The 14,871-nt window shown below is 41.0% G+C and overlaps 1 protein-coding gene across 19 annotated transcripts in view; it reads left to right on the top strand.

Moving 5' to 3' along the window:
* The window catches only part of CELF2 (CUGBP Elav-like family member 2), a 393,828-nt gene extending 385,964 nt beyond the window's left edge, over positions 1 to 7,864 (top strand). For 18 of the 19 annotated variants that reach the window (XM_056847613.1, XM_056847611.1, XM_056847612.1 and 15 more), the window contains 3 exons: positions 800 to 943; positions 4,485 to 4,656; positions 6,054 to 6,373. In XM_056847613.1, the coding sequence (XP_056703591.1) occupies positions 800 to 943; positions 4,485 to 4,612 (272 nt within the window). In that variant the 3' untranslated portion in view covers positions 4,613 to 4,656; positions 6,054 to 6,373. Of the gene's footprint in view, positions 1 to 799; positions 944 to 4,484; positions 4,657 to 6,053; positions 6,374 to 6,451 lie in introns of those variants that run through there. The other variant, XM_056847601.1, reaches the window with a different exon arrangement.
* Positions 7,865 to 14,871: the final 7,007 nt, after the last annotated feature.

Raw genomic sequence — 14,871 nt, 5'->3', positions numbered from 1 at the left:
TCTGGTCCGACCTTCTGGGGCAACAGAAAACAACACGGCACCATCCTCTAAATGACAGCCCTTCAAATACTTGAAGATGGTTATCATATCCCCTCTCAGTCTTCTCCTCTTCAGGCTAAACATACCCAGCTCCTTCAACCTTTCCCCATAAGATTTGGTCTCCAGACCCCTCACCATCTTTGTTGCCCTCCTCTGGAGACGTTCCAGAGGCAATGGGGGCAATAAAAGGTAGGCTGGTTAGTGGGTGGAAATGAGAGAAGGAAGCAGGGAAAGGTGAGGATATGGGGATTGCCAGGATGAGTGAAAGAGGAAAGAATGTGGGGGAAAGGAGTTCAGCAGGAAATGAGGTGGCCCCCTCAAGTCTTTGCAGGTTTCCTACATCACAACTGGGCCTGGCCTGGCAGACAGCACCATGCAACTAATCCATAGTTTTCCCATGGAAAGGCTGTCAAGGGTGAGAAGAAGGGAAAGCTGAAAATGGGCAGGTAAAGATAGGTTTGCTGATGAATGGGAAAAAGAGAATGAAGCAGAAAAGGAGAGAAGCTATGGGAGCTGCCAGGGAAGGGAAGAGAAAATAGCGAGGGAGAGGGGAAATAAGATGCCCCCCACTTGCAATGTTAATGTTATTAACAGCATTCAAGTTAAAACAAGATTATGTTTAATGCGGTTGGCTTTTGACATCCCGGGTATTCATATGTAAGGAGGCTGACATGGAAATGCCCCAGTTTCATCCTGTGAATGTTCTCAGTGCAAAAGAAAGCAGCTGATCGCTTGCCGTTTGCTTGTTCTTTTCTCAAAGGTCCAGAAGGAGCAAATCTCTTCATTTACCACCTCCCGCAGGAGTTTGGAGACCAGGACATTCTGCAGATGTTCATGCCTTTTGGAAATGTTATTTCTGCTAAAGTCTTCATTGACAAACAGACCAATCTGAGCAAGTGCTTTGGTACGCGACTGTTTAGTGCGCAAGGCCATAGGGAGGCACACAGAAAATAGGGAGGTGTGAATTAATACCTCTGTCCGCTTTGCGCAAATCTCATTCATTTATAAATGTGTGGGTTTTTTGGTCTTAAACGTTGTGGTGGGACGGGGGTGAGCTGAAAGTCTGTGAAAATGGAGCATCACTCCCAGTTTCTCATAATCCCTTTAATGCTTTAAAAAGCTCAATTTAATTGAATATTAGAACCTGTATAGAAAGCTACTGGTTAAGAAATGTACAGAATTGGATGACGTAAAGGCTTAAATTGGAGTCCCATGGCGCAGAGTGGTAAGCTGCAATACTGCAGTCCAAACTCTGCTCACGACCTGAGTTGGATCCCGACGGAAGTCGGTTTCAGGTAGCCGGCTCAAGGTTGACTCAGCCTCCCATCCTTCCGAGGTCGGTCAAATGAGTACCCAGCTTGCCTGGGGATAAAGCGTAGGTGACTGGGGAAGGCAATGGCAAACCACCCCATAATCATAGTCTGCCTAGTAAACTTCGTGATGTGATGTCACCCCATGGGTCAGTTATGACCCGGTGCTTGCACAGGGGACTACCTTTACCTAAAAGCTTATATAGGAACAAGCAATGACCAGAACTTCATGGATATTTATTTTTATAGCATATAATTCTTTTTATTTCCATTGAGAATCACTAGGAGACACTACAGTAAATTCAGTGCTGTAAATACTAGGCGCCACAATAAAATTTCTTGGTGCCATGGCAACCTGGCGCCTGGGATTTGTTGATCCCCATTTCAAAGCATCACTCTTCCAACGTGCAGTTGAATCCGTTTAATAAACATTTTTTAAAAATATGTTCTGACATGCTCAACAGAAAGTGTCAGACACATGAAACTAATTATATCCTGTGTGGGGAATTGGCATTTACTGCCCAATCAAGCTACATTATTACAGACACCTAATTATTCTCTTTTGTGTAAGAAAATGCTCCACGTTTAACTCGTTACTTGCAATTACGTTAAATCCTCTCTCCTGGATTAAGAAAGGCTATGCAATTAGAGGAGGGGGCTATTGGGGGGTTTCCTGTGTAGAATTTATAGCACTTGACAACTCATAATACTCTAATTTTAAAGATACATCACTATGGCTTTGCATTCCTTACTTCCACAAGTAGTGTAAATTTCTAGGGAGAGCAGTTTTTTTGCAACATCTGTTTCCTGGGGTGGAGAGGGTTCTGGGGTAGTTATGTGTTAAGCATAACCTGGAACCTAACGTTTGAAATCCAAACTATTTAGGGTTGCCAACCTCCAGGTACTAGCTGGAGATCTCCTGCTATTTCAACTGATCTCCAGCTGAGAGAGATCAGTTCCCCTGGATAAAATGGCCGCTTTGGCCATTGAACTGTATGGCCATTTATGCTTGGTAATTAGCAGCGTGGAACAGGCTGAAGTGCCCCGCATATTTTTTTGAGTTTTTCACGCTGAACTGTCATTCAGGAAGTGACTGCGAAGCAGGCGCATACCTGCTTCACATTTCTTAAGAGCCCCTTAATCCAAATAGCCAGAAGATTACCATCTGGGATCCAAAGAGCCGGAAGATTACCATCTGGGATCAAACTTCAACAAGATGCTTGGAATTCCATGTATGACACTGCCGTGTGTTTTTCATTGTAAATAGCATGGCAGATAGGGGTAAGGTTTTTTCCCCACCCTGAGCCATTTTCCTGATCTGGAATTGTTCCACAGAATAATCTCTATGTTGCCTTTGCTATTTTCCCCAATGTGGCAAATAGTAGCTCACCGAGGCCATTTCAATAGTAGCTCACCGAGGCCATTCCACAATCCCTGTCTGGATTGGAGGTCCACACAGTTGGTATCTATTTTAAAAAGTATTTTGGAGCTTCAGAAGCGGTTCAGCATCTTTTTCAGTTTGACCCTTAATGATGTAGAGATTGTGGTGGAAAGTGATGTAAAGTCGAAGCCCACTAATAGCTGCCCCTCACAGGTTTTTCAAGACAAGAGACGAACAGATGTGGTTTGCTATCGCCTGCCTCTGCGTAGTGACACTGGACTTCCTTGGTGATCTCCAATCCAAAACACTACCCAGATCCCACCCTCCTTAGGTTCCAAGGACTGATGAGATCAGGCTAGCCTGGGCCATCCAGGTCAGGGCAATGTAGAGTTACTGGGTAGAATATATCACCTCAGGAATGGATAAAGTTTCAAAATGTACATAAATTTATACTGATAGTTTCAGAGGTTAACCATATTGGTCTGCAGTAGAAGAGCTAGATTTGAGACCAGTAACCAGACCAGATCTTAAGAGTATTAAGCTTCCAAGAGTTAAAGAGCCCTTCATCAGATTTGACAAAGGGAGCTCTGATTCTCGAAAGCGTATACCTCGAGAATCATAGAGTTGGATGGGGCCATACAGGCCATCTACTCCAATTCCCTGGTCAGTGCAGGATCAGCCTAGAGCATCCCTGATAGGGCTGTTGAAAACAAACAATATCGGTTTAATTCGGTTTCGGGTTTCAATTGCCTTTTTTTATTTGGGAAAACCCAAATGCCGAATTCCCGTATACCGGAATAGGTGGGAATTTGGCTTTAAATTGGGGATTCCCAAATATTTCAGCCATTTAAACACATTAAATGCATTTCGCTGCTTTTCGTGGATCCTTCGGGGGCATTTTTGCAGGAAGAGGTCCCAAATTTTCAGGGTAGCTAGAAGGGACTCTCCTTGCTAGAACCCCCAAGTTTGGTTAAGATTGAGTCAGGGGGTCCGGAGTTATGGGGTCGGGAAGAGGTCACCCCATCCTCTTCCATTCAACTGCATTGGCAAAGTGGCTTTGTTCAGACTCTTTAATGTGATATTTGCAGTGTATCTGAATGGAGAAGCCGGACTTTAAACTTTGGGTAAGTTCACCCCACACCCCCATAGAGACAAAGTGTATCACATTGTATCTCTATGAAGGCACCGGGTGAACTTTTCCACCCACCATTTAAAGCCCAGCTTCTCCATTCAGATACATTGGTAAGATCATATTAAAGAGTCTGCCAATGCATTTGAATGGAGGAGGATGGGGCGACCCCTTCCAGACCCCATAACGCCAGACCCCCTGATCCAATCTTTACCAAACTTGGGGGTTCTTGCAAGGAGAGTCCCTTCTAGCTACCCTGAAAATTTGGGACCTCTACCTGTAAAAATGCCCCCGCAGGAGCCGCGGAAAGCAGTGATAATTTTTGCTAGAATTTTTGTAAGGATATAAGATCAAAGGGTGGACTTCTTGCCTAACAGGCTAATTGCAGCCAATAGAGTGCTTGCCAGATATTTGAAACTGTATATGCACAAAAGTTGTGAAGATAGGGGGTAAATCAAGCTAAATGTTATGAACCAATGATTAAAAACATTTAATGTGTGTCATTGACCCAAGGTGGGGAATCCTTCCTTCCCCCTCTTGCAAAGTCATATCATTGACTTTTCTTCAAATCCTTATTCCTTTTTCTCTTCCCTTCCTTCCCTCCCCCCCCCCTTGTCTATCGTAGGTTTTGTTAGCTACGACAATCCCGTCTCTGCACAAGCTGCTATTCAGGCCATGAACGGCTTTCAGATCGGCATGAAGCGCTTGAAAGTTCAGCTGAAACGCTCCAAAAACGACAGCAAACCTTACTGATCTTAACCCCAGAAGCTTACTGCTATTAATTTAGATTTCTTAGGGTAAGTCCCTTGAGCAACCCACCCTCCCATGGGGGTGGGGGGAACATGGTTTGAGGAAGAACATAAGAACACACTGTCAACAATCGCCAAGAGACCGATATTCTTACTCTCCCGCTTCCATTTTCCTCACCCCCATAGTAAAGGAGACTTTACTGACCTAACTACATAACTTCTGAATTATATGAATTTGAAATACGGATTTTAAAAAATGCTTTAAAAGGAAGGGGGAGAGAAACCTTCTGAAATCTCAAGGATTCAGAAATGTCAGGGGGGGAATGGGCAATTTAACTCTCTCAGCCCTGCAGTCCTTAACACATTTCATGGGGATAATGGAAGTGTTTGTATGTCTGGTCCTAGACTTACCCAAATGGCACCAGCAGTTTACAGGTTAACAGTATGGCCCCAGGCCAGATGGAGAACTTATTTAGAAACAACGTGACTTCAGTTTGTTTTTGATAAGGGGCTTGAAATTATTATTATTATTTTTGTTCAAATGGTTTTGACTTAACACGATGTTTATGTTTTCCTGTTATCTACTGGTTGTCTTTATAAATATATATTTAATTTTTTCCCTTTTTTGTTTTTCGGTCTTTAAGGGATTTTTTTTTAAAGAGCAGTAGTGTAAAAACAAAACAAAAAAAGACATAGAGATCTGTTTCTAAAGCTACAGGGTTTAAAATAAATAAGATACTTGATGTTTCTTGAAAGATAAAAAAATTAATAAATAGTAATACTAATAATAGATAACAAAAGAAAGCCACAGGCCTGTAAATTTTATTTGTAAAAAGCATTTCTATTTTTATACAAAAATTTTTACTGCCTCAGAAATAATGGAAGTTATTTATTGCCTATTGTTAACTTATTCGATATCTAAAGAGCAGCTCTCTCTGCTAGCTAGATCCTTTTGAAGTAGTCTCTGGAGTATTTGTGCCAAGAATGGGTGCTTTTTCACCGTTGAATCCTACATCTTTTTATGGTTCATGCTTTTTATCCTCTCGTTTGTATTTTGTCTGGTTATCTTGTTCGTAGTTTCCATTATCTAGTTTAAAGTTGAGTTGTCTTGATTATTCTCTCTCTCCAACCCACCCCTTCGCTGCACCTCCCCTTATGTTACATTTGTTGAAACTGGTTCTTTATCTCTCCCTTCTCTCCCCCCCCCCCAATAAAGCAGGAATCCATCCTCTCTAACTCCTTCCGGATGAATTCTTTTTTTGGGGGGTCTCTCATTGTGCTGCTGTCGACCAGTTATTGTACAGTTAATGCAAATTGCGTGAATGGCTGAGATTCTAATGATGAAAGATTTGCATTAGTTTTCTCCTGCACCCATTAAAAAATGATTTTGTTTCTGCTGCATAGATTCTCCGTAACTTTTTTTCCTCTTCCTTGTTTTTCCCTAGACATCTTCATGCCTGTTAGCTCATCGTTTGCCTAGCATGTCCCTGTGGCGTCTCAAATTAAAAAAAAAAAAAGTTTCATCGTCCCGTCATTGTTTCTGATGTCTTTCTGACCTCACATCATAATTTGGTTCTCCTACTGACCTTTGATCTATAGTTTGAACCTTTGAAATTTGCATGTGACCTCATCTAGCTATGAATTCTGGGAAGTCAATGTGAAAAGCATTGCTGCATTTGTGCGAGATCGAAATTTATTATTAGTCAAATTAAGAATAGGGTTATTTAAAAAACAACAACACACACACACACACACACAACCTGTGGCAAAAATGTTTTGTTGGGGTTTTCAGTTTTTCTTTTTCTTTTCTTTTCGTGTTTTGTTAATTCTTTTAAAAAAACAGACTTGAAAGTATTATTCAGAGATTGGCATTCTGGCTGGTCCCTGGTGACAGTAGCAATATGAATCCAGAGGCTCCGAATGTTGGTTTCTAACAGACTACTTCCAAAACAAGTTTGAAGAAGAAGAACAGTCTGATTTTAAGTCTCTAGAGGTCTGTAATAGTTTTTACATTTTTCAGGCAGTGTAAAGTTTTTGATAAGGCCATTTTAGATGGCTCACTTTCTCATTAAGAATATATATATAAAACCACTTTTTGTAGATTAGTATAACAAAAAAAATTTACCCTGTTTGAGGGCAAATGCTACCTATTTGTGTCACCTTTTGCTGAACTGACTCACAAGTTAGACAATCCATGAATTAATGCACATGAAAAATTACCTATATTTTATACTGTTTCAATGTACAGGAGAAAAGTTACTGTATGATGTCGTTCCATTGGTGCTTCAGTGAATTAAGTTGTGGTTTCATCATGGGTCTCATCCTGGTCTCTAAGTGTTCTGTGTTTATAAACGAGAAGTTTAAAATTGGTTTTTACTTGAACATCAACGGCAGAAAACACAAAAAAAAACAAATTTCAAAAAACACAAAAAAAGTTGTTTGCTTAAAATAAATAATAAAAAAAAGTTTTAATGTGAGAAATAAAAACTATTCCAGACTAAGTTTGTGTTGGCTTCTGTGACGCATTGGTGTCAACTTTTTTTTTCCTTTTTCCTTTCTTTTTTTTGGGGGGGAAATTATTATCGTGGACAATTTAGATGTGTTTGTGTTCAGCAAAATGTGATCATTTTTTTCTTTTAAAGAAAGAATAAAAAAAAAGAAATCAGTGAAAACAGTGCCAAATTCCAAAGGTACTTTTTTTTCTTCCTAGAGCTTCAAGTGTGTTTCTTGTGCGAAGTAATTTGATAACATGGGTATTTTACTATGTGTTTTGTATAAATCCCTAATATTTAAAGGAAAAAAAGAGGTTAAAAAGTTTGTTAACTTGCTATCCTGTGGTCTTGTTGCCTGAAATTGTTGTTGTTTGTTAATTCTCTTGGATGTTTTTTGTACAACATTGTGTTAAGTGCCCATGTTTCACTTTTTCTAACCACTCTGCACATCTACGCTGTGAAAGCAAAACCTCACAATGTAATTTCTTCATAATGTATGGAAACCTCTAAGGTGAGAAAGTTTTGAACTTTTAACCCTTTCCACCAAGAGCTGTCTTGAGTGTTAATACTTTTATACATTCACCATTTTGCTGTTTATTTTTATATATACATATATATATATCTATAGCTATAAATATATATATACTTAATTTTTGTGGTTTATTTAATACATGGTTGAAGTCAGAAAATGCACAAGGCAGACCTGAAGGACAAAAAAAAAATATTTTACTGCTGTCCAAATTTCTTCTGTAACTATAACTGAACTATAACTGAAAAAAATATTTAAAATAGTAATTGTGGTTCTCCTTTTTAGGTCTTTAATTTTTTTTGGTCTTTTTCTTAAAAGAGCTTTTAAATAATGCTGCTGGAATATGCTATTCAGTATTAATAAAAAATAATTCTTTAACTATGTAATGTATAAGCCACTCCCATAGAGGAGAGGTTAAACCCAACATTTGAAAACATTAAGAAAAAAATATTTTTGTAATGAAATAAAATGAACTTTTTTGCTTAAACCCAATGCACTAGAACTTCCTGGATGAAACTTCATTGTGCAATGCAGTTAAAACTACTTTTTACAGATGAGGTTTACACTTGTTGTAATGCTTTGACGTGTTAGCTGCCATTATCTGCAGTATCCTGGTCCAGATGGAAGAGCGCCAGCGCTGGTGAGGTGATATCTTTTGTTAGCCTGACTTCTGTTAGGAAAAGGAGCATGCAAGCTTTTGAACAGTTTTGAATCAACAAATTCTTCCCAAAAACCTCAGCTGTGTCGAGAAAAAACCTGGAACTGGATCCATCCCCTGTTGCATGTACCGGGCTCCCCACAGGTTCTTAGCACAAGTAGCCTACTTATGTGTGTCAGGGTGGTTAGCCTCCAAGTGGGGCCCCGTTATTCCCACAGAATTACAACTGATTTACAGACTACACAAAACGGCATCTCACGAGGCATTATGCCCCACTGAGGGTCCTCCCCAAACCCTGCCCTCCCCCAGCTCCACCCCCACATCTCCAGGGATTTCCCAACCTAGAGCTGGTAATTAAGGCTGTGCACATCGATAAACCGGAACTGGAAATAAGCTGAAAAAAACCATTTCGGTAAATTTCTGGTTCAGGTTTACCAAATTCCAAAACCTGGGGGGGGAGCCAAAGCCAAATTGGCCATTCCCGAAAAAACCAGGTAATTTTCTGGCTTTTTCTGGTTCTCCCCAGGCTTTGCGAAGATCCCGGGGGGGGGGATTTTTTGAGGTAGAGCCCCAAACTTGCAGGGTAGCTTGCAGGGACTCTCTTTGCAAGAACTCCCAAGTTTGATGAAGATTGGGTCAGGGGGTCCAAAGTTATGGGGCCTGGAATAGATCGCCCCCTCCAGCCTGCATACACAAGCAGTAAGGTAAGAGTCAGATTCTCTGGTTGTTTGCTAATCAGCTAATGCTTGTCTATGGAGGAGGGAGGGAGCGACCTCTCCAGAGCCCATAACACCAGACCCCCTGGCCCTATCTTCACCAAACTTTAGGGTTCATACAAGGAGAGTCCCTGAAACCTACCCTGAAAATTTGGGGCCTCTGTCCCCAAAATGCCCCCACAGGAGCGTCACAGAAAATCCCCATTGTTTTATATTACGGGAATTTTCAATTAGCTGACTTCCGCAGGCTTGCGTCTATGCAGTGAAAGCCTGCGGAAGTCAGCTGATTGAAAATAACTTTGCCTTTCGATTGTATTTTTGGCGAACCTGCACAGAAGTTTCTAAGCACATCAGGAAGCGGGGGGGGGGTGTTTCCAATCGGCGCATATCCCCAGTATTTCAGAATGTTCCCCCCGCCTTTACACAGTGGTTGTGTTTGCTGCAAGTGTGAACAACTGGAAAGGCTGCCAAAAATCTGTGTCTTTTCCCACTTCTCAAAAAGTGGGGGGAAACACAGATTCCTAGACATGAGTCTGCCATACATCAGGGAACCCGGGCTGATCTGGGCTTTGGGTCAAAGGTCCCTAACCATTCAGGAATGCCAATCTGCTCTTCATCTTTTCTGTGGGTGTTGCAGCAGCAACCACATCCCTGTGAAGTAGGTCTTTGATGCAGATGTTCCAGTATTGCTGTTTGGAATGGGAGTGTTTATCTGAAATGAACGACAAATGATACATTTGTAATTCACCTTGCTCTCTGTTTAATGAATAGGCACAACTTTCTGTTTATCTCGACAAAGGGTGGTGTGTTAACATGGATGCTTGCATGCTCCTGCGGCAGAAAGGTATCACCCCATCAGTTTTGTGTCTCTTCTTCTCTGTCATGGCAATATAGGGGCCCAGCCCTGCAAACATTTGCTATGGAGAAAGAGAAAGAAGCCCCCTAAATCCTAAGTGTTTGCAGGATAAAGCCCAGGAAACATTTTTTTTTTAAAAAAAGATGCTGATAACCCTTCACTGCCTTTTCTTTTCTTTCTTTCAAGTTAGATTGGATAGCATTCCTCCTCCTTAATCCAAATTCGGGTCTTCTGTACTGGCAAATAAAAAACCCTGCTGCAAGCCAATACATTTCAGCAGCCTTTTCCGCTACTGAGCAAAGTGCCATGATTATTTCCTCTCGTCTGTTCTAGTTTGATTGCTTTTAAACCCAGCCCCACCTCCTCTTTCCCCCAAAATCTCCTTGTAAATTATTTTTAAAAAAGATAGAGTGTGATCAGTCCCCTTTCCTTTAAATGCTCGTTTCCTAGAGAAGCCCTGGGGTGGAAAGGAATAGAATCCAAGAGATGCAAAAAGGAGGGGAGGACTGTTTCTTATAGCACACGCACTTATAAATAAATGCTCTGTGTTATTCTCGTATGTTTTTACTACTGCTGGGGCCTTCCTGAACCCCTTTGAGGGCTATTTTGTACTCCTTGCGGCATTTTTGTTTCCCCTTTGCCCATTAAATTATAGCATAACATAATGATACATAAATTAGGTCTTTTTCAGGATGTAAGGTTGTTCAGCATTTAAATCTCCAAAATAATTTTGTGGCTTAAAAACACACACACAACTCTTTGGATCCTCTCCGTGTGTTTAAACACGTCTAGAGCCTTTGACTCTTTACTTGCCCGCTGTAGGCCCGGTGTTCATGTTAATGGAGCTTACATGAAATTACGATGCAAGGCTCGTTAAAATAGCAGCGGTATGTGATGGTTTCAGGGCCCATGACTCCCTTCCACTAAGCGAGACTTCTTCCAGCAGAAGGAAAGCCGGCATGGTGTAGTGGCTCAGAGCGGTGGTTTGGAGCAGTGGACTCTGATCTGGAGAACCGGGTTTGATTCCCCACTCCTCCACATGAGTGGTGCACGCTAATCTGGTGAACCAGGTTGGCTTCCCCACTCCTACACATAAAGCCAACTGGGTGACCTTGGGCTAGTCACAGTTCTCTTAGAGCTCTCTCAGCCCCACCTACTTCACAGGGTGTCTGTTAGGGAAGGTGATTGTAAGCCGGTTTGATTCTCCCTTAAGTGGTAGAGAAAGTCGGCATATAAAAACCAAGTCTTCTTCTTCTCCTTCTACTGGTAGTAGTCTCACAGAAGTGAGTCATTGGCTTTACTCCATCATTTATTTATTTATTTAGGTCATGGCTCCAGTTGGTGCTGATCCGCTTACGACTCTGGAATTCTTATCAAATTGTGCCTCACAAACCTAGCAGGTGTTTCCCCCTCCCCTTTCGAGTATTACGTATTCTCCAAGCAAGCAGTCATTTTGCATGATAGATTTTTTTTCCTAAAAAATTACCGCCAAGTTCAGCCTGCTTCCTTCGAGACAAAGGCTGGGATCCAAAGATGTGACCAGAATATCAAGGACAAGAATTGTCCACGCAGACGGGGCTTTGCTTGTTGCGTACCTCACCGTTCCCATAGCCAGTCAGCTGGTGTTCTGTTTTTCTTTAGAAGCTGCTAGCCTCTTTGGCAGGGGGAACTGTTGCAGAAGAGACCAGCCAGCAAAGCCCCCACTTCCCATAGGAACCTTTTCACGTAGGCACAGCAATCTCTTGTGCATCCATATTCCCTTTTTTGGGGTCCCAGAGAGATTGTCTGCTTTTACTTCCAAAGATATCAGATCTTAGGGGAACGCTGCAAGAGTAAAAAGGAGTTAACAAGAGAGGGGGATAAAATACTAAACTTTTTTAAAAGGGGGGGGATTGAGTTACAAAAATCAACTTCAAAAGCACAAAAAGTAGTAATTGTTTTTCAACCAAATCAGATAATTTCAACAAAATGGCCATATTCAAAGAAGTAACCAAGTTCATCTTTCTTTCACCATAGGGGTTATTATTCCTTGGCTTGTACTATTCTCTGGAATCATTTTACTGTTTCTGTTTTGTTTGTTTTTTAATTATCTTACGTGTGAATTAACAAAAAGTTTTAATTAAAAACTGTAGTTTTTATTATATTTTCAAGTAATGTCATTTTAAAAAATAACCCTGTGTACTGTGGGGGGGGGGATTGTGCCGTGATAAATGGTTGTTTATGGATTAATAATAACTCTTTTAGTTGATAATGTGGGGAGGAACTTGGTGAATGATCCACTCACACCAAGAGTATATAGTGCTTATGTGCAGAAGATTCCCCTGGGTTCCCCAAGGACGATCTCCTACTTCCCCTAACTTATGCACAGGCATACATGTACGTAATGAGAGTGGACATTTGGGGGGGGGCATGGGGTTGCCAACCTCCAGGTACGAGTTGGAGATCTCCTGCTATTACAACTGATCTCCAGCCGATAGAGATCAGATCACCTGGAGAAAATGGCCACTTTGGCAATTGGACTCTATGGCATTGAAGTCCCTCCCCTCCCCAAACCCCACCCTCCTCAGGCCCAAAAATCTCCAGGTATTTCCCAACCCGGAGCTGGCAGCGGGGGGTGGGGGGGGTGTCCGTGCATATTTCCTACACCTGCATCCAATCTCCTTCTCCGTCTAGTAAAAAATTACTTATCCAGAAGCACATCTCTCCCTTTTCTTAACTCAGTTATGCTGCCCGCGCATACAGCCAGGGGAGGTGGAAGGATCACAGCTCTGTTTACCCCCTATGTGAATCTTTTGCACATGACCACTCAGCCTACAGCGCAAAATGGGTCATGTCCTCTGTGGTTTATTTCTTTTAGAGAAAAAAAGTTTTGTCAGAGAAAAGCCAAAGTTAATGCAATGTAGTGGAAAACTGTAAGATCGTTTTGAGTATTGTTTCCGTTTTATTGTTGCATTTGGGTTTTGCTGTTTGATGGAATTTGAGCCAAAAAAACTCAAAAAAGACACAAAAAAACAAAAACCACAGGCTTTCCTATTTCTAAAACTTGATTGTACTTATGCATTTTGTACCAGTGGAACTTTTTATACTGGAGATTAAAAAAGAACACACACACATGGAAATTTTTGTGGCTTGCTCTTGTGGGCCCCCGGATCATGGCTGATTTTCAAGTTTGATTTCCAGTTGGTAGAAAGAAAGTTGGTTTTGTTTAGAGAATTAAAAAAAAAACTTTGGCTTGGTTTAATTCTTTCCCTTTGCTTATATTTAGTGTTTAGAATTCTGTCTTTAAAACAAGCGGTAAGTTTCACTTTTTATTCTGTATTGTGCAGTTTCACAATATAAAAATAATTAGAATTTAGGAGTACACAGTCACTTTATGTGGATAAATGTATTAGTTAAAAAATAGGGGTTTGCTTTTTTGCTGTTTAGATCAAAAGTTTTTTCTGATTCTTCTGTCTTCATTGTGAACATAACTGTGTAGTTGAAACAGTCAAACTTATTTTTGTAACGTATGTTATTGTGTGATGCAGTTTTTTGCTTCTGTCTCCAATATTAAACCATTTTCCTAATACTTGTCTCTCTTTCTCTCTCTGTGTTGTACTGTTGGTGGTCATTCCGTGTTGGTAATACATCTACACACCTCACTGTTTGACGTCCCTGTTGATTTTATTTCTATTTGTCATGTACAAAAGATACAGTCGATTCCACCTAAGTGAACATCTGATTGGAGAGTGAATGAGGATTTGTAGAGATTTTTGGTCGATTTTAACCCCGCCTTCCCTACCCCACCCAAAGTTGCCTTTGATAATTTTGGCAGTCTAAACAGATTGTGCTAATTACTTGCCTGAGAATTCATATCGAAGGTGGCTTTTTCCTGATTTTATATCTCATGCAATGCACACGCTAAAAGCACAAGCAACGTTTTTCTCCGACAATAACATTGGAAAAGTGTTTTCTTCTGCTTTATAGAAGCATGTAGCATGTTACATTTTATTAGGCAGAAAAGTTATTTGTTGGGGTTTCTGGCAACAGAGTCCTTCCGTTCTCAGAAGTAATAATGTTTTAAGTACATGTTAGAAGAAAGTCTAGACACATTCACTGGGTAAACAAGTTTGTTATAGACGTCTATGGGCATAGGGGAGGCTTTAAATTACGATAGCTGGTGGAATAACTTCCTTAAGTAAACAATAAGGTCGTAGGTGCTGAACTGGACCATTTTGATCTTATTGTATCTTTCTGCTTGTGGATATTAAAAGAAACAAAATCGCTTAGGAAAAGAGTGAGTACTTTGAAATTTCTTGCGCTCCTGGATCTGGGCAACTGAGTTTCCAGGCTCGCAAGTGTGTCCTTTTTAGCAGAGAAAGCAACCAAAAAAAAAAAAACACCCCCAAAATACTCTGAACAGACACGTCGCTCTGTTGCCCTCTGGATTCAGCCCAATGTGCTTGAAAAGTCTCATCTTCATTCAGTCAACACCACCAACCTTGGTGGGGTTTTTGTTGTTGTTGTTGTTTTGGTGACTTTGCTTTATTTGATCACCGATTTACATTTATCAGGCAGGGGGGAGAGAGAGAGAGAGAGACTCCAAAGATAGAGGTGGCTCTACCCCTTGTTCTCTGGGACTCAAAGCCATACATTAAATCTCTTTTGTCCAACACATTCTTCTCAGGAATTCAAGGCCACTGAAAAGTGCTCTTACACGATTGTCCTTGTGATGTGGCTTCTATTTTTCAGTAATTTGCTCTGGCTTTGACTTGCAGGTGCTCATTATGCACACAATATATATATATATATATATATATATATATATATATATATATATATATATATGTCAACCTCTTCCCAATGCAGCTATAGCGCCCTGGATGGTCTCCTCCTGGTTCGGCCAAAAATTGCCATTTCCTGGTTTTGTTTTTCCGTCTTTTTACAGAGCTTGTTTTTTGCGAGTTTTCTGGCTCTGCGGGCGTCACATAGTCGGGCGGTGGGAAGCGCTCCTCTCCTTTCGGGCCTGTTCT

Source organism: Euleptes europaea, chromosome 3 (assembly GCF_029931775.1).
Source record: "Euleptes europaea isolate rEulEur1 chromosome 3, rEulEur1.hap1, whole genome shotgun sequence".
Taxonomy (NCBI): domain Eukaryota; kingdom Metazoa; phylum Chordata; class Lepidosauria; order Squamata; family Sphaerodactylidae; genus Euleptes; species Euleptes europaea.
This window is presented reverse-complemented; position numbering and strand designations above follow the sequence as displayed.